Raw genomic sequence first — 25,846 nt, forward strand, 5'->3', positions numbered from 1 at the left:
CGTCACCGCCCCTGGCCCCGCCCCGCCGGGGCCGCCGCGCGCCGGCATTAGCTCACGCCGCGGTGACGAACGGCGCGCCCGCCAACGGGCGGCGAGGGCAGCCCGAAGGGCGGGAGGTGTGCGCGGAGAAAGGCGGGGTCCAGGCGGAGAGGGGAGCGCGGAGGGTTGAGCGAGGCCCAAGAGGCCCGCCCCCTGCGCGGTAGGATTGGTTGGCCGCGGGGCTGACAGGCAGTCGGCCCCGCCGGAGCCTCGGGGCCGGCGGGCGGGGAGGGGGCGGGGCGCGCGCGGCGTTGCCATGGGCAACGGGCGCGGCGGAGCCGGGGATTGGTCCTCCCGGCCCGCAGGGGGCAGTCTCGGGCGCGTCTACCTCAGCGGCCGTGAGCTAGGTCACAATTCCTGAATGTGCCTGTTCAAGGCCGGCCTCCCCGCCCCTCTTGAACGCCCCGCCGGGGCCCGTTGGCCAGGTGAGGGCTTGGCACGCAGGCCTCTGGAGTCTCAGCTTTACCACCGCAGCCCTCCCTGAGCCTGTTGCTTCGTCTCTCAACTGGGAATGGGACTGAGACGATGCCTGGAAAGCGCTTGGCGCAATGGAGGCCGCCCACAAATGGGAGTTGTTGCTTTGACTATTGTAGTCTGTTCATGCCACAAACTACCCTGGATCTGGTGACTAAGCGGAGCGGGGGCCCTCACGCAGAAGGTGACAGAGACATGACCTGCTAGAGGAACTCAAAGAAAATGCGATCGGGGTGGACGGAGTGTATAGAGTCCCAGGCCACGAGTGGTGGGAGATGAGCTGTGGCCAGATGTTTGGCCACTTGAGGGAGTTTGGGCTTGTCTTTGAGGACACTAGGGAGCCAGGGAGGGGCTTCAAGCCAGGGAGAGTCATGGTGAGTTGGGGATTTGGAAAGATGGCTCTGGCTTTCCTATGGAGCAGAGATTGGAGGGAGTAAAACTGGGGGCCTTCAGTTCGGGAAGGCAGTTGGGGTGGGACAGGGGCGTTTGCACCTGGGCGGGACTGTGGGACAGGGAGGAGGGAGGACAAGAGGGACTCCCAGGAGGCCGAGTGAACCTGCCCTGGGACTGGCTGGCTGCAGAGCGGGCAGAGAGGGTGAAATCCTAGACAAGGCCCCTGGCTGGGGGGTTGGGGGTGCCTCCCTGAAGAGGAGACCCAGAGGAGAAGCAGGTTTGTTTGGAAGATGCTGAGTCCCCATGTGGGCCACCCAGCAGCGGGGGCCAGGAGGCTGCGCAGTGCTGGGTCAGGTTTAAGAGAGAAATTGGAGCTGGAAACCAAGATTTGAGGATCATCAAAGATGGTAATTGGAGCTGTTAGTGGTGTTAGTGAGCTAACCTGAGGAAGACATGAAGGATGAATGGAGACGACTCAACAGAACCCTAAGAAAGGGGGACCTCTAAAATATGAGCAAAGGAATCGACAGTCTCTCCAAGATTGAGAAGGGGCAGCCAGTCAGGAAGATGCACTTCAAGCCAGGGTGGGCGATATCACAAACCCCATCCACTAGCCCCAACATCTAAGCAAAAGCTTTCACAGCATGCAGAGTAGTTGTGCTCGAGAGATCCCGGTTCGTTTATTCACTCAAGGATACTCAAGTACCTGATACATGTCAGGTGCCATTCAAGGTTATAGAAATTCGATAACGGAACAAAGCTTACATTCATACCCGAAGCTTACATTCTGGTTGAGGGGACACAATAAATTAAAAAAAAAATACGATGTGACTTGGTGATAAGTACTATGGGGATAAATAAAGCAAGCTGAGAGGGTGGAGTGATGGGGTCAGCACTATTTTAGGTGAGGAAAGGCGTCTTGGATCAGGTGAGATTTGAGCAGAAATCTGAAGAAATGAAGGGGTAAACCATAGGGAAAGAGGGTTCCAGAAAGAGGGACCAGCAAGTGCAAAGGTCCAGGGGGAGGATTATTCACAGAACCACAAAGAGGATAACCTGGCTGGGAAGGAGCGGGCAAAGAAGAGGGCAGTAGAAGACAAGGTCCAAGTGGAAATGGAGGATGGGTGTTGGCAGATAATGGCCACTGTAAGGACTCTAGCTTTTACCCAAATAACGTACCTGGAAGCCTTAGGAGGGTTTTGAGAGAGGAGGTGTATTGTCTTCCTCTGGCAGTCTTATGAAGAACAGAGTGTGGGATGGGGAGCAGGGGGACAGTGAGGAGGTTGCTGGGAGAGTTCAGGGGAGATGAAGGTGGATGGAACCGGGCTATGGGCCATGGAGGGGGGGAGTGGGCAGGTTCTGGTTACATTTCCAAGTTCCGAACTGACAAATTCTGATGTACGAGGAGAGGAATGAGATAGGTTAAGGATGATAGACATCCAGGTGGAGATGTCAGGTTGGCAGCTGGATATAGGAGTCCAGAGTTTGGGAAGAGGGCCAGGCTGGAAAAAGAATTAGGATATCCCCTTTGGAAGCCAAGAAACTGGATGAGATCAGGAGGAGAGGATGGTAGGTGAAAAAGAGAAGGAGACGAAGGACTAAACCCTGGGACACCCCACCGTAAAAAGGAAGAATCAGCAAGAGAGGCCAAAAAGGAACGGCTAGAACATTCGGAGGAAAACCAGGCCACGGTGTTGTCCTGAAAACCAAGTGAAGAAAGTATTTCTTCAGGGCCCAGGGAGTGTTGGACGGTGTCACACACAGGTGAGAGGGCACGGCTGATGAAGACTGAGAATTGACCCTTAGGTCCAACACCAGAGAGGTCATCGGTGGCCCCGGCAAGGGTATGTCAGGGGATGGGAACAGGAGTGACAATCTGCTGGGAGAGAGCTGAAGAGGAAATCAGGAGGAGACCTTGGAGGCAGCAAGTGTAGACAATTCTTTCGAGAAGTTTTGCTGAAAAGGGAAGGAAATGAATGGGCAGTGCTGGACAGAGTTCTTAGTTTTTAAGAAGGAAGACACCCCCGCCTGCGGGCTAAGAGGAAAGATCTAGTAGGGATGGGAACACTGATGATGCAGGGAGAGGGAGAATAGCTCCAGTGACGCCCATGAGTAGGTGGGACGGGGTGGGACGGTGCCCAGGGAGGGGGTTCAAGAAGTCTTGATCACTGCCACCTGTGGAGCCAGCACAGTGGGCCACCCATTATGGGGCTGGGCCCTGTGAAGAGTCTCTTGTTGGCTTATATTTTCTCACTGAAGTTCATGGAGTCTTCCTGTAAATTACTTCCCTTTTATTTCTCCTTTATATGACAGGATGTTGTGTTGATTTGGGCGGGGAGTGGAATTTGTGTCTAAGAAGGTTACGTTATCTAGGAATTTCATTTCATGATTGGAAAGGGAGCAACACAAATGCACTTAATAAAAAAGAGGGTACTGGTCTGACAGAATTGGACACCATCATTGTAGAGCCCATTACTAGGCCCCTGGGGTTGAATCAGTCACCATTACCTGGGCACTGTGGAATCCAGGTGGCGGTTTGCCTACCAAACATCCCTAAGCTCCCCTTTTCTACTCTGGAATTAAAATATTCCAGAGGGGGACAATCCAGGAAAGCTTCCTGGAGGAGGGGAGGAGCTAAAGAGCTCATTGTTACCTACTATGTATTGAGCATGTCCACCATGCTAGGAGGTGTGTGAAGCTCTTTAATCCTCACAAGGACCCTGAATCAGAGGGGTGAGGTTACTTAGCTGGGGTCACACAGCAAGGCGGCATTCGAACCCCGGTCTGAGTGATTGCAAAGCTGGGAGGTCCTGGCAGATGAGGGGAAGGAAGGAAGGGGAGGAGCCCTCTGAGACAGTTGTCCCAGAATGGGCATAAACAGGATGTGGTGTTGGATGAAACCTTTCCCCTGCCCCACACCCCGCCCCCTGAAGCCCTGGTCCCCACCTCTAGAAGACAGCGGAACTGAAAAAGAAGAGGCCTGTGGACTGAAAAGTCATGGTCAGGGGGCCAGGGGTTGTATGGGAAGGGCTGGGGGCTGGGGCGGGGCTGGGCCTGGGTCTGGGAGAGTGCGGGGGTGAAGGTCAGGCTGTGGGATGGTCAGGGGCTGGGTGGGTGACCCCAACTGCGGCAAAGGGCCTGGCTGGGGGAAGAGAGATGCTGGTTCCGGGTTTAGCGCCAGAGCAAGCAAATCCCCAGGGTCTCCTCGAGTGCTCCCCAAGGGCACCTGCCTAGAGGGCTGGAACCCAGCCTCTACTGGGCAGCCCCAATTGGGGCGTGTGCGCTGGTAAGGGGTGGCACCTGCCCCAAGGAAAGGTCCCGCCTAATGTCCCCAGAGGTGTCCCATGAGCTGTCAGGGCCCACCTCTTTAGTAGTAGATGGAGAAACTGAGGTTTGGGGAAGGGGCGGGGGCCCAGAGCAGGCCAGCTCAGCTCTTCCTGGGCTTCTCTGGCAGTCCGATTCCCTGGTGGTGTGCGAGGTGGACCCAGAGCTAAAGGAAAAGCTGAGAAAATTTCGCTTCAGAAAAGAGACGGACAATGCGGCCATAATAAGTGAGTGTCATCTCCTCCCCTGGAAGGATGGCAGAGAGGGTGGGGACAAGGAAGTCTGGGCTAGTGTCACCAGTGGATGGGAGGGGCGTCTAACCCCTATGTGCCATCTGTTTCCAGTGAAGGTGGATAAAGACCGGCAGATGGTGGTGCTTGAGGAAGAATTTCAGGTGAGGGTCTGGGATGGACGGGACCTCCAAGAAGTGCAGGGTGGGCCTGGGAGAACCAGAGGGCTGGACGATGCCAGGAGCCTGGCATCGGGGGGCCAGAAAGGCCTGGAGGGCAGATCCCAGCTCAGCTGTGACTCTAGGCAAGAGACACCATCTGCATGGGTCTCTGTTTCCTCATCTTTGAAACGAGGGTACTGGAACTTACCCCTTTGGGTTGACTATGGATTCAATGCTTTAATTCTTATAATGGGTTTAGAAGAGGGCCTGGCATCTAGAATATGCTTGATGAAATGATGACAGTGATGACAACGACGATATTTTATTGGCACCAAAATGAAAGTTTCCTGATAAGTCAAAAGCGTAGCAGGAATCCTTCCTAAAAGGGTAGACCTCACCTTTTTCTCACCTTGATGTCTTTATCAGTCCCACGGGGATAAGAGTTACTTTATAATGTTGTAAGGATTGGCAGTGGGGGTGGGGGTGGCCCATGGAGGCTGAGGCTGGGGATGTTTGACAGGCAAGGGGGATTGGCTAGGAGCTGGGCTCTCTCAGGTCCTCCCAAAGGCAGTGCAGCAAAATGGTTATGATTTGAATCCAGATTCAAATCTGAATCGTGCTGCTCACTATCTGCCACCTTGGCCAAGCATCTTAACAAGTCTGGGCCTCGGTTTGCTCACCTGTAAAGGGGGGGATAAGAATAGAAGCTACTGCACAGAATTGTGAGAGAAGTCAATGAGTTGATCTATGGGTGTTTCTTGAACTAAGTGCCTCGGCACATAGTTTGTGCTGACTTAATGACAGTCTTTTCTTTTTCTCCCCCTACCCGCCCCCCCCCCAGAACATTTCTCCAGAGGAACTAAAAACAGAGTTGCCAGAGAGACAGCCCAGGTACCCTGGGGGAAGGAAGGGGGAGGGTCAGGCCTGGGAGAGGGGGTGGTGGCGAAGGAACAGACTGAGGGACCCTTCAGATTCCAGCCTTAATCACAGGCTCTGATCTGGGATTGAGGCCATGAATTCACATCCTAGGACTTTTTGTTTGTATACTAATATTGCAGATTTTTTTTTTTTTTACATTTTATTATTTATTTACATGAGAGACACAGAGACAGAGACATGGGCAGAGGGAGAAGCCTATGTCTCCTTCTGTCTCCCTCTGCCTCCCTATAGGGAACCTGATATGGGACTCGATCCCAGGACTCCGGGATCACAATCTGAGCCAAAGGCAGACGCTCAACCACTGAGCCACCCAGGCGTCCCTTTATTGCAGAATTTTACACTGATAGTCACATGTGATATTAGACCTTGCTCTTTATTTATTTGTTGTTTTTTTTTTTTTTACAAACTGTTGGGCTTTGGTCTCATGATTGCACTTACATCATTAAACAAAAAATGAAATTTTCCTCATTTCAATGCTTGAGAATACTCTGGGTAGCAGAGGAGTCACTTGACCTTTAACGATTGGGGAGAATTCTGTGTGAAGCCACCTAAGTCTGGTGCTTTCTGTAGGAGGAGCTCTTTGACACGCCTGTAAAATCTAGTCTGTGTAGATTTTTCATCTCCACTGGGGTGAATTTTGGGCTCCCCAGGATTTTGACCCTCACTCTCAGGCTCTAGATCTCAGCTGGGATCAGCTCCCCAGCTGTCTGACAAGTGTGGTCACACTGGGCCCCATACACAGAAGGGAGTCTCGAACACAGGGCTTACTGCTCTGCAGCTGCCTGCCATCTGAATTTTTTTTAAATAGTTTTTTTTTTTAAGATTTATTTATTTATTTATGATAGACATAGAGAGAGAGAAAGGCAGAGACAAAGGAGGAGGGAGAAGCAGGCTCCATGCTGGGAGCCTGACGTGGGACTCGATCCTGGGACTCCAGGATCGCGCCCTGGGCCAAAGGCAGGTGCCAAACCGCTGAGCCACCCAGGGATCCCCCTTAAAATAGTTTTATCTTTGAATTTGTGTTTTGTGTCAAGTCTGATGGGATAGTGGAGCCTGTGCTGGGGACTTGGAGCCTCCTTCAGCTCCCACATGGTCCCTCCTTCAGAAGGACAAGTAGCAAATTTAGTAAGACCACGACCAGTTTGGAGAGAGACTGCAGAGGAAAGGGAACAGCTCTTCTCTTGCCTTTTGAACACGAGGCCCCACGTTTTCATTTTGCACTGGGCTTGGCAAATTGTGGAGCCGGCTCTGGTCTCAGGCCAGAGGTCTAGAGCTCTGGACATTACAGCATGGTGCTTGAGCCCTTACAGTCTGGCACTGAATTCCCTGGGCTAAAATCTTCCCTCTATCCACGGAACCTTGGCTAAGTGACTCTGGGCCTCTGTTTTCCCATCTGTAGTATGGGGATAATAAGGGCACTTATGTCAGAGGGTTATTATGAATCAAACAGGCACCTGTGATTATTATTTTTCATCATTTTGAGGCCAGTATCTTGGGTTTCATTTGTTAACCCTAGCTTCTTAGGCAAGATTTCAAGATTGTGAACTCAGGTAATGGGTATTGGGCCTCGGGCTCCAGGCAAAAGTACTGAGTTTGAATTCCCTTTCACTGGTGCAGGTTCGTGGTTTACAGCTACAAGTACGTGCACGAGGATGGCCGAGTGTCCTACCCTCTATGCTTTATCTTCTCCAGTCCTGTGGGTGAGGCACAGCTCTCTACCTGTCCCCACAAGAGGGTCTGAGAGTCTGTGTGTGGGGTGTGTGAGAACATATACATGGGTGCAGGTGTGTGTGACTGGTGACTGTGTGAGTGTATGGCACATGGTGTGTGTGTGTGCGGTGTGAGTGCTGGGAGGGTAGTGGGGTGGAGGCAGGGGTTCAGATTCCTTAAGAGCCCACAGATCCTCCTTAGTCCCAAGGTGTATAAGCAAGTTAACCCCTCCCTTTTACTTAGAATCTAACTCCTGTGTGGCCTCTCAGCCATCTCCAGGGACCCTCAGAATAACAAGCCCCCCAAACAAAGCCCCCAGAATCTGGGTATAGCTTCAAGAGAACACGTTAGAACAACTCCCAGGACCCTAGGAAAACTTAAAGGCCTGCATGACATTACTAGGGCCTTAGTGATAACCAGGGTCCCCCAATTATGCTCTTTTCTCTTTTCCACACAGGTTGCAAGCCTGAACAGCAGATGATGTATGCAGGGAGTAAGAATAGACTGGTGCAGACTGCAGAGCTCACAAAGGTCTGGGCCTGGGGCTGAGGCTCCCCAGTGCTAGGGACGAGGAGGGGGAAAGTCTGGGCTTTTGGGTCTGAAGGAGGATGGGCTGAGGGTCTGGGCACCCGTTCTGAGGGGAGGAGGGAGCTAGAGCTCACTCCTTCAGTTCCTGAGTGGGTCTTAATGCAGAGGCCTCTCCTTGCCCAGGTGTTTGAAATCCGCACCACGGAAGACCTCACTGAGGCCTGGCTCCAAGAGAAGTTGTCCTTCTTTCGTTGACCTCTGGGCTGGGGAACGGAATTCCTGATGTCGGAGTCCCTGAAGAAACTGGGGACTGGGACCCCAAGAACTGGAACTCTGAGACCCTAAGGAAATTAAAATGCAGGAACACTCTCAGCTCTGGTTCTGTATCTAGTTGTGAGCGCTGGCCGGCAGTCCCTGCAGTACCGGCCTTCGGCCAGCAGAGGGCAGGCAGACCAAATGGATGCCCGCTGAGTCCCAGGAGGAAGGGGGGCGGATACCTGTTTCTCGGAAAGAAGGGGAGGGGCCTGTAGGGTTTCCTGGGGAGGAGTTGGTGGGAGGTGGGGGAGGAGGCTGGGTTTCCTGGAGGAATTGGGGAACATTGAGCCCCGGAGGGGGCCACTCCGAGGGGAATAAAGACACCTGGGTTCCTGAGAGTGAAGGAGACAGAGCACCTGTTTCCCCTCCTCCCCACTCCCCACCCCAGCTCTAGGAACTAGCAGGCGTTAGCTGGCACTGAAAACTGTTCTCAGTGAGCCCCCAGGTAGGAAGAATTTGAAGGATCAAACATAATTGCATAAGGGAGTTGCTGGGGTGGGTGGTTTGTGTGGTTAGGGAGGACTGAGGGCCCAAGGCTGGGGAAGGTGAGAGGATCCTGGGCTCTCAGTGGACCCCTGAGGGGTATGAGGTTGAAGGGCAGGAAAGGGACACTCTGCCCGCCCCACCCCAGAGATCCTTCTTTCTTCTGGCATCTCTGGGCTTTTGACTCTCTCAGATTCTCTATCTTGTGTCTGAGGGACATTTATTGAGCACTCACAGTGTACCAGACAGAGAATTCTGAGATGGGCAGGTCTTCACAGAGATAAATCACTCTTTCTCTGAGCTTCTCCTCCCGGTCTCTGTTCCTCTCTCTGTCCCCAGATCCAAGGACCTGGGAGCTCCCCCCTCCACCCCTTTTCAGGTTCCCTGTTGAGAGGTGTTCGTTGCCATGGTAACAGTGACACAATGACCTTGGGCCTGGGCTGCCCCTCCCCCAGCCCTGTCATTCCTGAGGGAGGGTCCAGGAGCCCAGCTCCAACCCCTCCCCAGCTCTCCTGGCCAGAACAAACCATCCACTCTACCCATCCTTTGCCCCCTTGCCCCATGCCAGGATAAGCCCTTTGCAGAGAGAAATCGCGCACACACAAGCCCCCCCACTCCGGTATTTGTGGGGCGCCGGATTTGAGCTCCTCTCTGACACCCGTCCTGGTGCCCTCCCCACCTCATCTCTGCCAGGCACATCTCTACTCCTCCCTCTGATCACAGCCTCAGTCTCTGATGGCGAGGGGTGGAAGAAGAGGGAGGCTGGGGATAGGAGGGGTCGTTCAATTAAGAGGTCAAGCAACCGCCGGCCTCCAGAGCGCAGAGAGGCCAAAGGACTTGTCCAAGGTCATGCACTTACATGATCAGATTAATACTAATAGTTAACTCTGTGATTGCGGGCTTCCTAGGTGCCAGGCATTTCCAAAAGCACTTCACAAGTGTTAACTCATCTAATCCTTACAGTTACCCCATGAGGATCGTTATCATTATCCCCAACTTACAGATGAGCAAACTGAGCCACAGAAGCCATTGGTTGCCTGAAGCCCCCACTGCTAGTGGTTTGCACAGTTAGAACTTTAACTCAAGGCTAATCTGGTGGTAATGGCTACTCTTGTCAGGCAGGGGATTTAGGGGACTCATCCCCTCACCTCCGTCCTCCTCCCCTCTCCCTCTCCTCCTTCCCTTCTGTCAGCCTCCAGGCTCATGATTGCAAACAGTCCAATCAGAAAGAGGCATGTACCAGGAGTCGCCCAATGAGGAGCAGGGAGTTTGGAAAGCAAGGACCAATCAGCGAGGGGGGCTCTCGGGACTGCCCAATGCAGAGTAGGTTTGGCTAGAGGGATCGCGGAGGGACCAATCAGAGAGGCCAGAGCAGAATACAGTATCCAATGGAGAGCCGGCACAGTGGGGGCGTGGCTCCAGGTTTGGGGCCCCTCCTCCAAGGGGCCCCGAGCAAACTAGGGACCAGACCGCCTCCTCTCTTTCCACCAACCTTCTTCACCTCGGCTTCGACAGATCCAGCCTGTCTAATTTTTGAATCCAGGCTCTAGGCTTTCCCTGGGCGCTTCTCCCTGCTAACCTTCAAGGAAAGTAGGGCTTACGTTGGAGAGGAAGAATCGGGATTTAGGGCGGAACTGAGAAAGGAGGATCTAAACTAGGCAAGAGGGGCCAGTGCCTAGACGGAAGGCTAGATGCTTTCGGGGTGGAGTTTAAGGTACAGGGAGAAGTGCTGGGGCGAAGGGAGTAGGAGCTAGGCCTGAGGGGCATCCTGAGGTCAGATAGGCTGGGGTTCTTGCTTTGGACAGAGCCTTGGAGACGGGGGCGGGGGTGTGGGTGTGGGTGTGGGTGTGGTGCCTAGGCTTGGGGCGGGGCCTAATTGTGGAAGTGTGAGAATGCTTGCTGCTCTCTATTAGTAAGCCTGCGGCGGGAATTAAGACCTTAGAAAACTTCCACCTGTTGCCCTCTTTTCAGGCCAACTCACGTTTCCTGGCCATACGGGGCATTCTCCCAACTGCTGGGGGGGTTCCCCCTTCCCTTCTAGTGACCCCAGGCTTCTGTGTCACTTCTGTGTGGCTTCCGCAGTGAGTCTGGAAGAGGCCTAGCTCTCAGGCCCTCTTCTGAAAGCCATTCAAGAACACGTGTTTACTGAGCCCGTACTGGGTGCTATTGGCCGTTCTGGACACTGGAGAAAATTGGTGCCCATGCCACTCCCCTCAGGAGGCTTATATGTCAGTGACCAGAGAATAAGCAATAAACAGACAATAAAGACACAAGATTATTATTTTTTAAAAAGATTATTTATTTATTCATGAGAGACACCGAGAGAGAGTCAGAGACTCCATGCAGGGAGCCCGACGTGGGACTCGATCCCAGGTCTCCAGGATCACACCCTGGGCTGAAGGCGGCGCTAAACCGCTGAGCCACCTGGGCTGCCCAAGAGACAAGATTATTAATAAGCATGATAAGTGCAATATAGGAAATAAGATGAGATGATGTGATAAAAATGGGGGGGGGGCGCTTTTCGTTGCCTCTGTAGTCTCTAGAAGAGAGTCCTTGGCCCGGCATGTGTTATGAAAAATTTCAAACATGCAGCGAAGTTGAAATAATTTTACACAGTGAACACCCATATACCCACCACCTAGATTCTATCATCAACATTTTATTGTGCTTGCTTTATCACATCCCCATCCATCAACCCATCTTGGTTTTTATGGATTTTAGAGTCATTTGCAGACATCAGGACAATTGGTAGGGGGTGGAGGTGTAAACCTAGGAGGTTAAAGGAAAGTCTCTCTGGAAAGATTACCTTTGAATTAAGACTTGAATGAAAAGGAAGAATCGCCAGGGAAGGGGAAATGATGCAAAGACCCCAGGGGCTGGACTGAACTGAGCTGGTGTGTTGGGGGAATAGCAAGGTGTCATGGTTGGAGCTGGGAAACAGGAGTGGAAGGGATGAGGTCAAGATGTGGGGGAGGAGGGCAATTGGGTGGGTCAATAGTCAAGCATCTGCCTCCAGCTCAGGTTGTGATCCTGAGTCCTGGGATTGAGTCGGCATCAGGCTCCCCATGGGGAGCCTGCTTCTCCCTCTGCCTATGTCTCTTTCTCTGTCTCTGCCTCTCTCGTGAATAAATAAAATCTTATTAAAAAAAAGAAGAGGTGAGTGGGGCCCTCCCTGTTTGGGTTCAGCCACTTTGCTTCCCCATATTTGCGGATCTCCTTTTTTCCACTCCTGTCCATCCCAGGCCCACCCTTTCCTTCTTTTCCCTTCACATCTACCCTGCTCTGCCACTTGTTACCTATGTCACCTGAGGCAAATTACTTAACTTCCTCATCTGTAAAATAGGGATGTGATGGGACCTCCTCATCTGGTTCCTGGAAGGAGTAAATGGAATCGTGGGTCAAGCCCTTAGAACCATTCCTGGCACACAGTAACGCTGGATGCGTGTCCGCTTTTGCTGTTGTTACGATTCTCTCTCTATCCTCCCAGCCCAGGACCTCCACACCCCATCAGGGAGCACCAGGAACCAGGTTGGGAGATGGAGATAGTGCCTGGGTGGAGGTGGTGATGGGAGTGGAGTTGTTGGAATCTGGAGATTGAGAGAGGGGGGATGTGAATGTCCCCAGGGGGCATCTAATGGGGAGTGGGGGTCAACCTCCTTACTAAAAAGGAGGTTCTGCAGAGGTGCCGTTGATCTGAGGGACAGGGCTGGCTTGGAGCAGTGACATAACTAGGAAGAGGTTAGGGAAGGGGTTTGGCAGAGGACGTTGATACGGTGGGATCCAAAATGGGAAGGGTTTGAGCTGCCAGGGAGCTGGGGGACTGCAATAAGGCAGATTTGGAGGGGAGGCCTTGTTGGATGTGGGGGCCTGAGGAGTATCTCAGAAAGAGGTGGAGAGTGGGGAGGGGCTGGTGGGGTCAGCTAGTGGGTAGGATTTAGGCAAGAAAGGAGCCTAACCAAAAAAGGAGCAAGGAATCCTGGGTTGCAAGGAAATTACAGGGAGGGGGAAGGGTCTGCAGGGTCCAAAAGAAAGAGTAGGAACAGGAAGGAGGCAGAGAAAGAATCTGGGGCAAATCAGGGGTTCTGGAACTAAGCCTTGCCTTAGAGGGGAGGATGGTCTGGGGTCTAATGGGGGTAATGAGGTAAGTTAGGGGGAATAAGACATTTTGGGGTCTTCTAGAAATTAGACATGGTCTGGAGTCCCTGTTGAGGGTCAGGGAATGGTTTGTGGTCCTAGAGAGTGGAAGGGCATGGCTGGGGGTCCCCAAGGAGCCGTAGGATATGGTTTGGGTCCCCAAAGGGAGTAAGACATGATCTTGGGCTGTTGACATACGGTTTGGGTCTCCTCTGGAAGTTGGGGCATGGTCTGGGGTCTAATGGATGTGATGGTATGCTTTAGGGTCCCTGCGGGGGGTGCTCTGGATTCCCCTTGGGTGCTGGGATATGGTCTGGGGTCCCCGCTGGAGTATGGGGCAGAGTCTGAGGTCACCAAGGAGAGCAGGACATGCTTTGTGGTCCTGGGTGGCTGTAGACCACGGTTTGGGTCCTCAGAGGAGGTAAGGTATGGGGTCGGGTTCTCCTGGCTTTGGGGACCTGATCCCAGGTCTCCGCTGGGAGATCCGAGTCCCCACGCCAGCTGGGGCGTGGCCTGGGGGGTCTCTGGGGAAGCCGGCGGGGCTGGGGGTGGGGCGGGGGAGGGGCCGGGGGCGGGCCGGCGGCTCCGCAGCGGCGAGGGGTCTGCGGCGCGCCCCGGGCGGGGGTCCGGGCGGTGCGGCCGTCCCGCCCGCCCCCTCCGGCCGGCGCCCCCTCCCCCCTTGCGGCGGCGGCGGCGGCGGGGCTCTGGCGGCGGGCGGCGCGGAGGGCGGAGCTCGGCGGCGGCTCGGGAGGGAGGGCGGGAGGCGGGAGGGAGGCGGCCCCGCGGCACCGCGCCCCCTCCCCCGGCCCTCCCCCCACCATGGCGCGGAGCGAGGCGGCGGCGGCGGGGCCGGGCCCGGGGCCCCCCCGGGCTGGGTGAGCGCGGCCCGCAGCGGCCCGGGAGGCGGCGGGCGGGGGCGCCGGTGGCGGCGCGGGTGTGAGCGCGCGAGCGTGCGAGTGTGTGTCCGCGGCGCTGCGGCGGGCCCGGCGTGCGCTCGCGCGGCCCTGAGTGTGCCCGGCGCCGGCGTGTGCGGCGCCCTGCTTGTGTGGCCATCCGGGTGTGTGCTGGGTGTCGAGCCGAGGTGCTGTGTCCGGCCGCGCGCGTGTGCCCCCCGAGTGCCTGCCCCTGCGGCTGTGTGTCTGGGGGGCTGTCGCGCGCCCATCGGAGGGGCTGTGTGCAGGTGTGTGTGCGTGGGTTGTGTGCCCAGGTGTGGGTCCCCCGCCCCCCCTCCAGCGAGTGTGCGCGGGGCTGGCTGCGTTGGGTGTTTGTGTCCAGCTTGGATGTCCATCCTAGGGTTTGTGTAGCCGGGTGTGCCCGTTCGGGTGTCCATCTGTGGTGTGTGTGTGTGTGTGCGTGTGTGTGTGTGTGTGTGTGTGTCTGCGGGTTGTATGTCTCCGAGGGTGTGTGTCTGTGCGTCCATGTCAGGTTCCCGGCCGGGGCTGGGGCTCATTCCTTGTGGGTCCAGGCCTCTGTGTGGGTTTGGGGGAGGGGAGTTTGCCGCTCCCTGGGTCCATGTCAGCTGGGGGGTCCTCGGCGGTCCTTGGGGGAGACGGCCATGTCTTCCCCTTCCCGGTGACTGGGGGGGGATGGGCGGCCGGTAGGTGGACAGATGGAGGGATGAGAGGCCGAGGGATGGACAGATGGGCCTAGGGGAGGGGCACAGACCCGGCCCTTCCCCACCCACCCCCCCCACCCCCCCACCCGACCAGATCCCTGGCAGATGGGGCCGGAGTTGCCGGCATACAGATGGCCAGGCCGGGGGACCTTTGGGCTGCCAGTGGGAGGACAGCCTTGTAGCCGGGCTCTAGGACTCAGCCCCCCAACCCTTGAGACTCCACCTGCTGAACTCTGACCTCAGGCCTGGCTTGTGCCTCCGTTGGGGGGGTGGGATGTGCTGGGAGGGAAGGATGTTAGGATTTCTTTGGCCTGGGAAGTAGGTGGGGTGGGGGTACCTCAGAGCTAGGAGGGACGTGTGTTCATGACTGTGTGTGAGTGTGAATCTATGCCTATCTGTTGCCTATGCTACTGTGGTTCAGTATTTTATGTGCATGTTGGAAGTGTGTAAATCCCTCACAGGGCTGTTGTGTGAGCATGTGTCTGGAATGAGTGAACATCCCAGAATGTCTGTGCAAGGTGCATCTTTCTGTGCCTGTGTGCTTGTGTGCTTGTTTGAGTGTGTATCAGTTTTGTGTGTCTGTGTATGCTTGTAGTTCTGTGTATGTATGTGAGGTGTGTATCAGCCAGCGTGTATGTTTGTGCATCTGTTGGTGTGGGAATGTATCAGTTTTGTGACCATGCATCATGGGGATATGTGAAGTTGTATGAGTGTGTATGAGTGTGTTTGGGCATTTAAGAGAATGCACCTGTGTATCACTTGTATGTGCAAGTGAGTATATGTTATATGTGTGTGCCCCTGTGTGTTGGCTAGTGTGCAAGCATATATCTGTTATAGGTGCACGTATCTGGTTGTCTGCAAGGGGGCACATGGCTTCCTCTGTTGTATGTGTACATGAGTATGTATGAATGTGCAAAGGAAAGTCAGTGTTGTACATATGTGGTTGTGGCCGCAGGTGTGTCCACCTTGAGGGTGTGTGTCTCTGTTGTGAGTCCATTTATGTGTCAGTGTTGGTCTCTGGGGATTGGGGTTATATAGGTTCAAACATATGTGCAGGGCAATATGCACCCATGTGCCTGTCTCTCTGGCACAAGGCTGACTTCAGTTCTTGGCCCAGTGAGATTGGGGCCTGTGTGGTGTGACCTGTGGTATGCTGGGGTCCATCCGAGAGTCCAAGGACACAAGTGTGTCCACGCACCAGGCCAAGGGCCCACGGAGGGTGGGCGCACACACCATGCTGGTGTGTCCATGGAAATCCAGATGGAGAGAATTGTATTGTGGGTCCATGTGGGTTTTGGCATGTCCACATGTGTTGGTATGACAGTGGTGTAATGGTGAGGATGGGGACCTCTGGTTCTTTCCTATCCTCCATACCACTCAGCTCTTTAAAGTTGGGGGACTGGGATGTGAACCCTGGAAGGAAGAGGCTGGGCGCCTGCAATCCTGCATCCGGAGGAGGAGCAGCTGGGAGGCCAGATTCCTGAGCCTTGAGAAAGGAAGAAAGCAAGAGTTGGACTCTGGAGTTTGAAGAAGGAAGAGTCTGGGGTTGCAGACACCACAGTCTTGAGGGAGGAGGGGGCTGGAGTCTGGCCTGGCAAGCCCACAGAGGACAAAGGGTTAAAGTCCTGGACTCCTAGGTTTGGAGGGTGAACAGTCCTGAGGCCCAGACTCCCTGGATTCCAGAAATGACTCGCCGAGTCTGTCTGAGACTATACAGAGTCTGCAGCAGGAGGGTGGAGAGAATGATCACACCAGGGACTTCTGTGGCTGAGATGGTCTCTGAGGCAGGTCTTCAGAGAGGAGCCCGAAGGATGCTAATGGGGTCATTTTATTCCTTTGCAGGTACCGGCCCAGGCCCTGACTCCCCGCAGAGAGGTGAGTGGGGTCCTTCAGGCTGGGGAGAGAGATGTGGAGTGATTGGGCCTGTTCTGAGCCAGCTGGAGGCCTGGAGCCCTGCCTGGTATGGATTTCAGGGCAGGGTATGGCAGTGTCCAAGGGGCGGGAGTGGGGGGAATCTTAGGGGGGGACAGTGACAACAAGGTCACGAGCATGGTTGGGTCAGGGCTGGTGGGAGAGCCAGGGCGTGGGTGGTAGTGGGAGTTTCAGGCCTGGAGGCATCCCCTCTCTGGATGGGTACGGTCACTGGGACAGGGAAGCCTTGTGATGACATCGGAAAAGGGTACAGAGAGTCTGACAACATGAAGTGACCCCCTGCATTTGGAGAGCAGCATAAACACAGTTTACCATTTTGTGTGTGTGCGTGTGTGCACATGTGCGTGCGTACGGGAAGATCTCCTGGTCGCCTGACCTGCTGGTGGCTGAGAGAGAGCCAGAGAAAATGATAAATAATAATAATAATAATGGCTGCTAATATTTACGCAGGGTTTACTCTGACAGGAACTATTCTAAACATGTTATACTGTGTTATCTCTGAATACTTCCAACAACCCCATGAAGTAGGTGCTATCATTATCCCCATTTTCCAGATGAGTACACCGAGGCACACAGAGGGGAAGTCACTGGATTCAAGTGGCCTCAGCAGGGAACTGGGGTATGAGCCTGACCAGTCAGGTCCCGGCTCTTCCTTGCGATGCTACGCTGCCTCTCAATAAACACCAGCTAGTTCCATTGCTGTTATTATTCCTTCAACTTGAGCCCCACCCCAGCGATGGGAGGCAAAACCACGGACTTGTGTTTCATAGGTTGGGGTTCCGAGCCTTAGAGACCCCACAGCCAAGCAGGTGCAGAGCTGGGCCTCCTAGCTCAGGAGCTCCGCTGCTCAGGCCAAGGTTTTCTGACTCAGATGGAGCGGTCTCCCAGGTGGAGCACAGGACAAATTAAAGGGGGGCGCTCAGAGATGGTGGGATGCCCTGACTCTGCCTCTTATGCTCGCTCCAGCCCCGGCACTGGCTCTCCATCTCTATCTCTTTCTGGCTTCGTCTTGGTCTCTCTCTGTAATGTCTTAGGACATCCTGCCTCCTCTGGCTCCCTCTTCCTCTCTTCCTCTCTTGATCTCAGTGCCCTTCTCTGTATGTCTCCTCTATTAGCTCCTCAGTTTGCCTTGGCTTCAGGCTGGCTCCTTGCCTGTGCACCTTCCTTTCACTCTTTCTCTTTTCCTTTTCTTTCCTTTCCGTTTCCTTACGTATTTACAGACTTACTTATTTATGTAAGTGCTCAGTGCAATGTGGGGCTCAACTCACTGCGCCGAGATCAAGAGTCCCATGTTCTACCGACATGAGCCTGCCAGGCGCCCCTCAGATTCTTCCTTTTTTTGTGCCTTTGTCTCTCTTTTTCTCTCATTCTGTCTGTTTCTGCCACTCCATTCTACCCCTCTCCCCGCCCCCCACTTGTCTCTCCCTGTCTCTTCACCTCTCTCTCTGACTCTCTTGGTCCAGCTACCTATAGGCTAGGGGATCCAGGGCCACAGCAGGCCACAGCCCCAAACTGCAGATTCCTAGGAGGTGGGCCAGCAGGGACTGGGTACGGGGTGGGGTGAAAGCAGTTTCAGGGACGCCCCCTTCCCATCCTTTCTTCTTCACCCCCCCCCACCCACCCCGTGTTGTGATGGGAGCTGACATGTCGTGGGCTGCAGGCGCCGCAGGGGAATCCCCGCCGGAAGGTTTTGCCTGGAGCAGAGGCATAGCGTGAGTGTGTGAGAGTGTGTGAGTGTGTGTGAGTGTGGGCATGTATGGGGCCCTGTATGTGCCCACTGATGTGAGCATGAAAGCCTGCCTGCTGCTTGGGAGCTTACCAGGGCCCTGGACAAAGGTTCAGAGAAGGACTTCCCAAGGCTGAGCAGGAAAATGTGTTTTTCTCATCCCCTCCTACCTTCACATTCCCTCTGCCACTCCCAGGGGTGTGTGTGGGGGGGGTGGTTACCCTTAACATTTATTGAATATTTTTACTCTGTGGAAGGCCCTGTGCTCAGTGGCCCCATGAATGAGCTCACTGAACCCTTGCAACAACCCACCGAAGATGGTGTGATTATCATCCCATTTTACAAATCAGGAAATTATGGCCTTGTTTAGGGGAAATCATTAGTTTGGGGTCACAGAGCTAGCAAGGGGGGAGCCAGGACTTGAACCTGAGTCTGTTTGATTTCAGAGCACTTATTCTTAATAATAGTGCACACTTCTATGCCTGGCACACATCGGATACTTGATGATCACGGTGAAAATAATTACTGGCATATTGGACACATTTTATGCACCAGGCACGGTTCTAAGTACATTATGCTCATTAATCCATTTGATCCTCACAGAGGTAAGGCCTGTTTTTCTTTCCATTTTACAGATGAAGAAACCGAGATTCAGAGAGGTTCAGACACTTGCCCGAGGTCACACAGCTAGTAAGTGTCAGAGCTGGAATTTGAACCCAGGGACTATGGCTTTGAAATCTATGACCTTAAACCCTAGTCAGCTGTGATTTTTCAAAATATTTAGTGAGTACTGGAAGGCCCAGGTTGGGCCAGGTGTCACCCCTCTGGTTGGGAAATCATGAGAGGTCTGGGCCTCCTAGAAGAGCATCAGAATAAAGATTAGGACACTCAGAGGTGGGGCAGTGTCATTTACCAACCAGCCCGGAAATACTGTCTGTTAGCAATAAGGGGATGCCAGCTGATGATGGGTCCTGCCACCATGCAGCCCGGGAAGTCAGGGAGGGAGGGAGGGACCTGGGTCTGACTCCTAGCAGGACCCAAGTCCTGCGCCGGTGGGGTAACCGTCTCCTGTCTCCTTCCCTTGCAGGTCTCGCGCCCCACCCCTCCCGCCTTCCCCCTGCACCATGGCTCCGGGCCCCTTCTCCTCGGCGCTCCTCTCGCCGCCGCCCGCTGCCCTGCCCTTTCTGCTGCTGCTCTGGGCTGGGGCATCTCGTGGTCAGCCCTGCCCCGGCCGCTGCATCTGCCAGAACGTGGCGCCCACGCTGACCATGCTCTGCGCCAAGACGGGCTTGCTCTTCGTGCCGCCGGCCATCGACCGGCGCGTGGTGGAGCTGCGGCTCACTGACAACTTCATCGCGGCGGTCCGCCGCAGAGACTTCGCCAACATGACCAGCCTGGTGCACCTCACCCTGTCCCGCAACACCATCGGCCAGGTGGCCGCCGGCGCCTTCGCCGACCTCCGCGCCCTCCGCGCCCTGCACCTCGACAGCAACCGCCTGGCCGAGGTGCGCGGCGACCAGCTCCGCGGCTTGGGCAACCTCCGCCACCTGATCCTCGGCAACAACCAGATCCGCCGGGTGGAGTCAGCCGCCTTCGATGCCTTCCTGTCCACGGTGGAGGACCTGGATCTGTCCTACAACAACCTCGAGGCCCTGCCCTGGGAGGCCGTGGGCCAGATGGTGAACCTGAACACCCTCACGCTGGACCACAATCTCATCGACCACATTGCGGAAGGTACCTTCGTGCAGCTGCACAAACTGGTTCGCCTGGACATGACCTCCAACCGCCTCCATAAACTGCCCCCCGATGGGCTCTTCCTGAGGTCCCAGGGCTCGGGGCCCAAGCCGCCCACACCGCTCACGGTCAGCTTCGGCGGCAACCCCCTGCACTGCAACTGTGAGCTGCTCTGGCTGCGGCGCCTGACCCGGGAGGACGACCTGGAGACGTGCGCCACCCCGGAGCACCTCACCGATCGCTATTTCTGGTCCATCCCGGAGGAGGAGTTCCTGTGTGAACCCCCGTTGATTACGCGGCAGGCGGGGGGCCGAGCCCTGGTGGTGGAGGGCCAGGCGGTCAGCCTGCGGTGCCGTGCTGTGGGTGATCCGGAGCCGGTGGTGCACTGGGTAGCGCCCGATGGGCGACTGCTGGGAAACTCGAGTCGGACCCGGGTGCGGGGGGACGGGACACTGGAGGTAACCATCACCACCTTACGGGACAGTGGCACCTTCACTTGCATTGCCTCCAATGCCGCCGGGGAAGCCACAGCCCCCGTGGAGGTGTGCGTGGTGCCCCTGCCTCTGATGGCACCCCCGCCAGCCGCCCCACCACCCCTCACGGAGCCCGGCTCCTCTGACATCGCCACGCCAGGCCGACCCGGTGCCAACGAATCGGCTGCTGAGCGCAGGCTCGTGGCGGCTGAGCTCACCTCGAACTCGGTGCTCATCCGCTGGCCAGCCCAGAGGCCTGTGCCCGGCATCCGCATGTACCAGGTCCAGTACAACAGCTCCGCGGATGACTCCCTTGTCTACAGGTGGGTGCTGCAGCCCCGGGACCCCCACCTATTCTAGGGGCCCTGTGCCTTACCGGCCCACTGCCCTTGGCCTTCTTGCTCAGCTGGGGTTCTCTAGATGGCCATGCAGAGTTGCCTTGGGCTCTCATTTGGCCTGTCTCCTTCTCTCTCATTATCTCCAGGGCTGGGCGCTGGAGTTATAATCCCAGTATGATGCCTGGACTCTAGGGTCCATGGTCTACATCACTGCTGGCCAAAGGTGTTTGATTGTGTACCTTGTTAAACATTTTGGAACACAAAATATATTCACACTTACATATTTATAGTTCTATTTCTATTTATAGATTATACACCAGTGTAACTCTATCAACCCATTGGGTGCATTCTGGAACAGAAAAACAAAAAGTATGAGAAGAACATATAAAAGATCATTTGCTCTTCCCCACTTTGTTGCAAAGCAGTGATGATATCTTCTCCCATTTTATAGACACCCATAAGTTATTTCCACCATCCACCGGTTAGAAGCCCTTGCCCTGGTGGGGATAGATCTGTATGATAGAGACCTTAAAAAGTGACTTTCTCCCATCATCTGTTATTCTCTTGCTTTTGCCTCTCTCTGTACCTTTTCTCCCTCCTTCCCTTATAGGAACTGAGCCCCTGCTCTGTGCTAGGCCCTCTGCTACCTCATTCGATCTACCCAACTCGGCCGTGGAGCAGTGATGATCCCCCTTCCCATTTTTTAGACAGGGAAACTGAGACTCGATGGGGGAAAATCACTTGCTCAAGGTCACAGAGAAAGTGGTAGAGCCAGGATTCCAGGCCTTACTCTTCTCTTACTAATCCTGCCGTTTTGACATCGAACACGCATTTATTGAGCACCTAGTTTGCCGGGCAGTGATTAGAGGAGAAGGATAATACATTTCTGTGAATAACTCTTGGTTTCTGTGACTCTCCACCCCTGTTTTTCTTTTCTTTCATTCTTTGTGTTTCTAACCCTTGGTCATTATGTGGTAGAGTGGGAAGAGGTTCACAGACCCTCAGACCCTCCATGTATGCAGATGTTAGTGGCCCTCTGTCCCGAGCAGGGCAACAAACCCCTGGTCTCTTTCCTCTTAAGGCCATGGTTCCAGTCCTCGGTTCCCCACTGCAGATGCCTATGCTATGGTGCAGCAGGGGTTAACCTCCTCGCTGCTGCCATGGGCGGAGGTAACGTCCAACCAGAAGCTTGCTCTGTGCTTGCTTAGGTCTTGCAGCCAATTAGAGACATATGGGCTGAAGCTTTCTTAAGGAGCCAGCCTCTGTCCTTGAAAAGTGGGGAGCCCCTAGCAACTGGTCACTTTGGGGGAGCAAGAGGAATCCAAGGCTCTTTGGGAGGGAGGATGAGAGGAAGAGGAAAACTTACAGCTAGGGGACCAGGGTCGGATGGAATGGGGAGCACTGTGGGAAATGGCAGCCAGGGGGTGAGTTGGAAATGTGGGTGGGCCTTTATGAGGGGGTGGGGCCCTTACTTGAAATCTTTTGGTTGAAGGGTGGCTCTTGGTGGGCTTCAGGACCAGAGGTGGCAGAGGTGGCCTAGTTGGAGGGAATGTGAAGTTTCTGAGAGGTAAGAGGCCTGTGGAGATGGGGGTGTGGCCTCTCTCAGAAGATGGCACTCCTGCTACATGGTCCCAGGCCACTGAGGTGGCAGTGCTTGTCTCTGGTGACCCACTAAGAGTTTTGTAGGTGAGGAGGGCTTGTGAGGTTGAGTGCTGAGCATGCAAATTCATGTGGATGTGGCAGTCCTGGCTTAGCCAAGGCTGGAGGTGGCCAACAGCACAGAAGGGATGCGCCCAACAGAAAAGGGTCAAGGCCTAGTAGTGGGAATGGCCTTACAGATGGGGAAGAGTGCAATTGGCAGTAAAGTGTGAGGCACAGTAAGCATTACTGGCCAACACACTGGGTGGGATGCAAGCTAATAATGATGAAATTATTTGGTGCCAGGCGTGTTAACTCATTCATATCTCACACTATCTCTATGATGTGTGTTAACTCATTCATACCTCACACTATCTCTATGATGAAGGAGTTCTTAATAGCTCCATTTTGGGGAAATGAGGCACACACAGAGAGGTTAAGAAACTTGCCTAAGGCCACAGAGCTAGCAGAGGGGAGACTCAAACACATGGTCCCAGACTTTGTCATCATAACCACTTCTTTACACTGCCCCTCACTGTAGGGCAGAGGCCTATACAAGAAAGGGGCATGCTTGCTTAGTTACATTTGACCCAATTACAGATGAAATTTACCTGGGGGGGGGGGGCATGATTTCATGACCTCTGGTGGTATAGGGCAGAGCATGCACACAGAGTGATTGATTGCAGGACATGCAAAGAGTGGACATGGTCCTAGGCACAGTAAGGAAACCATCCCTAGTAGACCGTGGGAGTGTGGCTTGGAAGCCATTGGTCAATCAAAAGGGGAGTGGCCGATAGCCATGGCCCCCTAGTGGGTGGGAATATGTAGTTAAGGGATTTAGTAATTGTCCTGGGAGATAGACACAGGTGGGACATGCAGATGAGGGGCGTGGCTTGTATCATAGTTTCCTGGAATGATGGGAATACATAGAAAAGAGGAACGACAAGAGCATCCATTGTCCCAATAGAAGACAGAGGGTGTGAGTTGACCTCAGCGCCCACTTGAGTGAGGATGGGACATACAGGAAACGGGAGGCAGCCTCTAGTCTCAGGGCCCCTTAAAGGGTGTTAATAGGTAGATTAGAGACCTTGAATGGAAGTTGTCCCAATAAAAGTGAGCCGCTGCTAGGAGGCATGTTCCTTGAGGGCAGGACTTAAAAGCCATAGCACTCCTCCTTTGCTGGGGACAGGATATGTAGATGAGGGAACAGGACGCAGATACTACCCAGTAGGTGACCAGACACCACAAGGAGTGGTTCGAGGGCTGGGCATGAAGAGGAGGGGCGTGGCCTGTAGCAGGGGTCCCGACTGGGATGGGGATTTGCTGCTTGAATGGCTGCTATTGTCCCATAGAGGGTGAAATGCCGGTGGGCACGCATGGTTTGGTCCCCACTGGTCCCCACGGGTGGGACATGCTAGCGAAGCGGTGCGGTTCGCAGTGGAGCTAACCCAGGCGTGATGCCGTTACTCCTACAGGATGATCCCATCCACCAGCCAGACCTTCCTGGTGAACGATCTGGCGGCAGGCCGCGCCTACGACCTCTGCGTGCTGGCTGTCTACGACGACGGGGCCACGGCACTGCCGGCCACGCGAGTGGTGGGCTGCGTGCAGTTTACCACCGCTGGGGACCCCGCGCCCTGCCGTCCCCTGAGGGCCCACTTCTTGGGTGGCACCATGATCATCGCCATCGGGGGCGTCATCGTCGCCTCGGTCCTCGTCTTCATCGTTCTGCTCATGATCCGCTATAAGGTCTACGGCGACGGGGACGGCCGCCGGGTCAAGGGTACCTCGCGGTCGCCGCCGCGGGTCAGCCACGTGTGCTCGCAGACCAACGGCGCAGGCGCACCGCAGGCCCCGCCCCCGCCGGCGCAGGACCGTTACGAGGCGCTGCGCGAGGTCGCGTCCCCTGCCGCTGCCGCCGCCGCCGTGGCGGTCGAGGCCAAGGCCGCGGCGGCCGAGGCGGCTTCCGCGGAGCCGGAGACCATCCTGGGACGCTCCCTGGGCGGCTCGGCCACCTCGCTGTGCCTGCTGCCGTCTGAGGAAACCTCGGGGGAGGAGTGTCGGGCCGCGGCGGGCCCTCGCAGGAGCCGTTCCGGGGCCCTGGGGCCGCCGGCCTCGGCGCCCCCCACTCTAGCTCTGGTTCCCGGGGGCGCCCCGGCCCGGCCGAGGCCGCAGCAGCGCTACTCGTTCGACGGGGACTACGGGGCGCTCTTCCAGAGCCACAGTTACCCGCGCCGCGCCCGGCGGACAAAGCGCCACCGGTCCACGCCGCACCTGGACGGGGCCGGAGGGGGCGCGGCCGGGGAGGACGGAGACCTGGGGCTGGGCTCCGCCAGGGCACGCCTGGCCTTCACCAGCACCGAGTGGATGCTGGAGAGTACCGTGTGAGCGGCGGGCGCGCGCCGGGACGCCTGGGCGCCGCGGACAAACGCCCGGACGCCCGGACGCCGGGGCTGGACTGGGGCGACGGCGCGGCGCCCCGTCGTGGGACTGGAGGCGGAGACGCGGCCTCCCCCTCCCCGGAGGGGGCGGGGCTGCCTCGGCCCTTGGCCACGCCCCCGAGCCCGGGGGAGTTAGGGGCGGGCAGCCGGGCCCCCCTCCTCCACGGACTCCTCGCCCCTCCTGCCCCTCCCCCCGCGCGCTCGCGGACCTCGCTGGAGCCGGTGCCTTACACAGCGAAGCGCGGGGAGGGGCAGGGCCCCCCCGACACTGCAGCACTGAGACACGAGCCCCCTCCCCCCGCCCGGGACCCGGGGCGGGGGCGAGGGGCCCATTTCTTGTATCTGGCTGGACTAGATCTATTCTGTCCCGCGGCGGCCTCCAAAGCCCCCACCCCCACCCCGTTCACCTCCCTGGTCCTGTCGGGTCTGGCTTGGGGTCCCCCTTTCTCTGTTCCCTTTGTCTCTGTCCCGCCCTCTGTCGTCTTTGTCTCTGTCCTTCCCTGTTTGTCTCTTCTTTCTCTGTCCCATGTCTCTTCCCCCTCTGCCATATCTTGTCCAGTCTCCCTCTCTCTCCCGATTGCCTCTTCCCACTACACATTCCCCCGGGCAGGTCCCACTGGAAGGACCAGACTCCCCTATTCCTTCCTCTTTCCCCAGGTAAATCCCCACATGAACAAAATCCAAAACCAAATCCGCCCCCCTTCCCTGCCGGAGCCGGGACCCTCCGCCGCAGCAGAATTAAACTTTTTTCTGTGTCTGAGGCCGCCCTGCTGACCTCTGTGTGTGTCTGTGTGTCTTGGGGTGTGTGTGTGACCTGGATTACAGCATAAGGACTCAAGTGAGACTGAAGGGAGGATGGCTAGTTGGGACCAGGGAGACTCCCCATAGTTTCTTGTCCCGGGAGAGGCATAGAGGTGTGGAATAATAAAAATTAGCTAACATTTAGTGAGGGCTTACTATGTGCCAAGCACTCATTTAATCCTCTCAACAATGTTAAATGTCACCCTTAAATGTCAGTGCTGTTATCCCGTTTTGCAGATGAGGAAATGCCCAGAAAAGTAACTTGCCCAGGGTCACAGAATCCGCGTGGAAGGGAGCAAAATGGGGATTTGAAAAGGCAGGCAGGCTGACTTCTGAGTCTGTGTTCTTTAACCACAGAATTCTGCGGAACAGCTGGTGGAAGTCCTTTCCACACATGGGCATTGAGCTAAGCACAGCT

The 25,846-nt window shown here is 55.7% G+C and overlaps 2 protein-coding genes across 9 annotated transcripts; both read left to right on the forward strand.

The window, feature by feature from the left end:
• Positions 1–411: 411 nt before the first annotated feature.
• GMFG (glia maturation factor gamma) lies at positions 412–8,170 on the forward strand. 5 transcript variants are annotated; one of them, XM_041730640.1, is made up of 7 exons: positions 575–697; positions 4,361–4,457; positions 4,575–4,624; positions 5,463–5,512; positions 7,178–7,260; positions 7,728–7,801; positions 7,982–8,170. In XM_041730640.1, coding segments are annotated over exons 2-7 (330 nt in total). In that variant the 5' UTR covers positions 575–697; positions 4,361–4,456; the 3' UTR covers positions 8,054–8,170. The 5 variants fall into 5 exon arrangements, with proteins under 5 accessions (XP_041586541.1, XP_041586574.1, XP_041586559.1 ...); XM_041730625.1 differs by lacking the exon at positions 575–697 and adding an exon at positions 2,270–2,670; XM_041730633.1 differs by lacking the exon at positions 575–697 and adding an exon at positions 2,729–2,750.
• Positions 8,171–13,555: 5,385 nt separating this feature from the next.
• LRFN1 (leucine rich repeat and fibronectin type III domain containing 1) lies at positions 13,556–25,372 on the forward strand. Of its 4 annotated transcripts, none has more exons than XM_041738099.1 (5): positions 13,556–13,605; positions 16,188–16,305; positions 18,639–18,693; positions 19,091–20,533; positions 23,662–25,372. In XM_041738099.1, exons 4-5 carry the CDS (start codon positions 19,128–19,130, stop codon positions 24,572–24,574), a joined length of 2,319 nt encoding a protein of 772 aa, XP_041594033.1. In that variant the 5' UTR covers positions 13,556–13,605; positions 16,188–16,305; positions 18,639–18,693; positions 19,091–19,127; the 3' UTR covers positions 24,575–25,372. The 4 variants fall into 4 exon arrangements, with proteins under 4 accessions (XP_041594033.1, XP_041594023.1, XP_041594043.1 ...); XM_041738089.1 differs by lacking the exon at positions 13,556–13,605 and adding an exon at positions 13,779–13,811; XM_041738109.1 differs by lacking the exon at positions 13,556–13,605 and adding an exon at positions 13,976–14,024.
• The last annotated feature ends 474 nt before the right edge of the window (positions 25,373–25,846 follow it).

The sequence above is a fragment of the Vulpes lagopus genome, chromosome 2 (assembly GCF_018345385.1).
Source record: "Vulpes lagopus strain Blue_001 chromosome 2, ASM1834538v1, whole genome shotgun sequence".
Taxonomy (NCBI): Eukaryota; Metazoa; Chordata; class Mammalia; order Carnivora; family Canidae; genus Vulpes; species Vulpes lagopus.

What these genes read in the sequence shown, in the direction of transcription:
- GMFG (XM_041730607.1), top strand. Translation starts at nt 565, where the DNA reads ATGCCTGGAAAGCGCTTGGCGCAATGGAGGCCGCCCACAAATGGGAGT. An exon ending in TATCTTCTCCAGTCCTGTGG is followed by an intron (nt 7,261 to 7,727) that starts GTGAGGCACAGC and finishes TTTTCCACACAG; the next exon opens with GTTGCAAGCCTGAACAGCAG. An exon ending in AGACTGCAGAGCTCACAAAG is followed by an intron (nt 7,802 to 7,981) that starts GTCTGGGCCTGG and finishes CTCCTTGCCCAG; the next exon opens with GTGTTTGAAATCCGCACCAC.
- LRFN1 (XM_041738099.1), top strand. Translation starts at nt 19,128, where the DNA reads ATGGCTCCGGGCCCCTTCTCCTCGGCGCTCCTCTCGCCGCCGCCCGCT. An exon ending in GATGACTCCCTTGTCTACAG is followed by an intron (nt 20,534 to 23,661) that starts GTGGGTGCTGCA and finishes TTACTCCTACAG; the next exon opens with GATGATCCCATCCACCAGCC.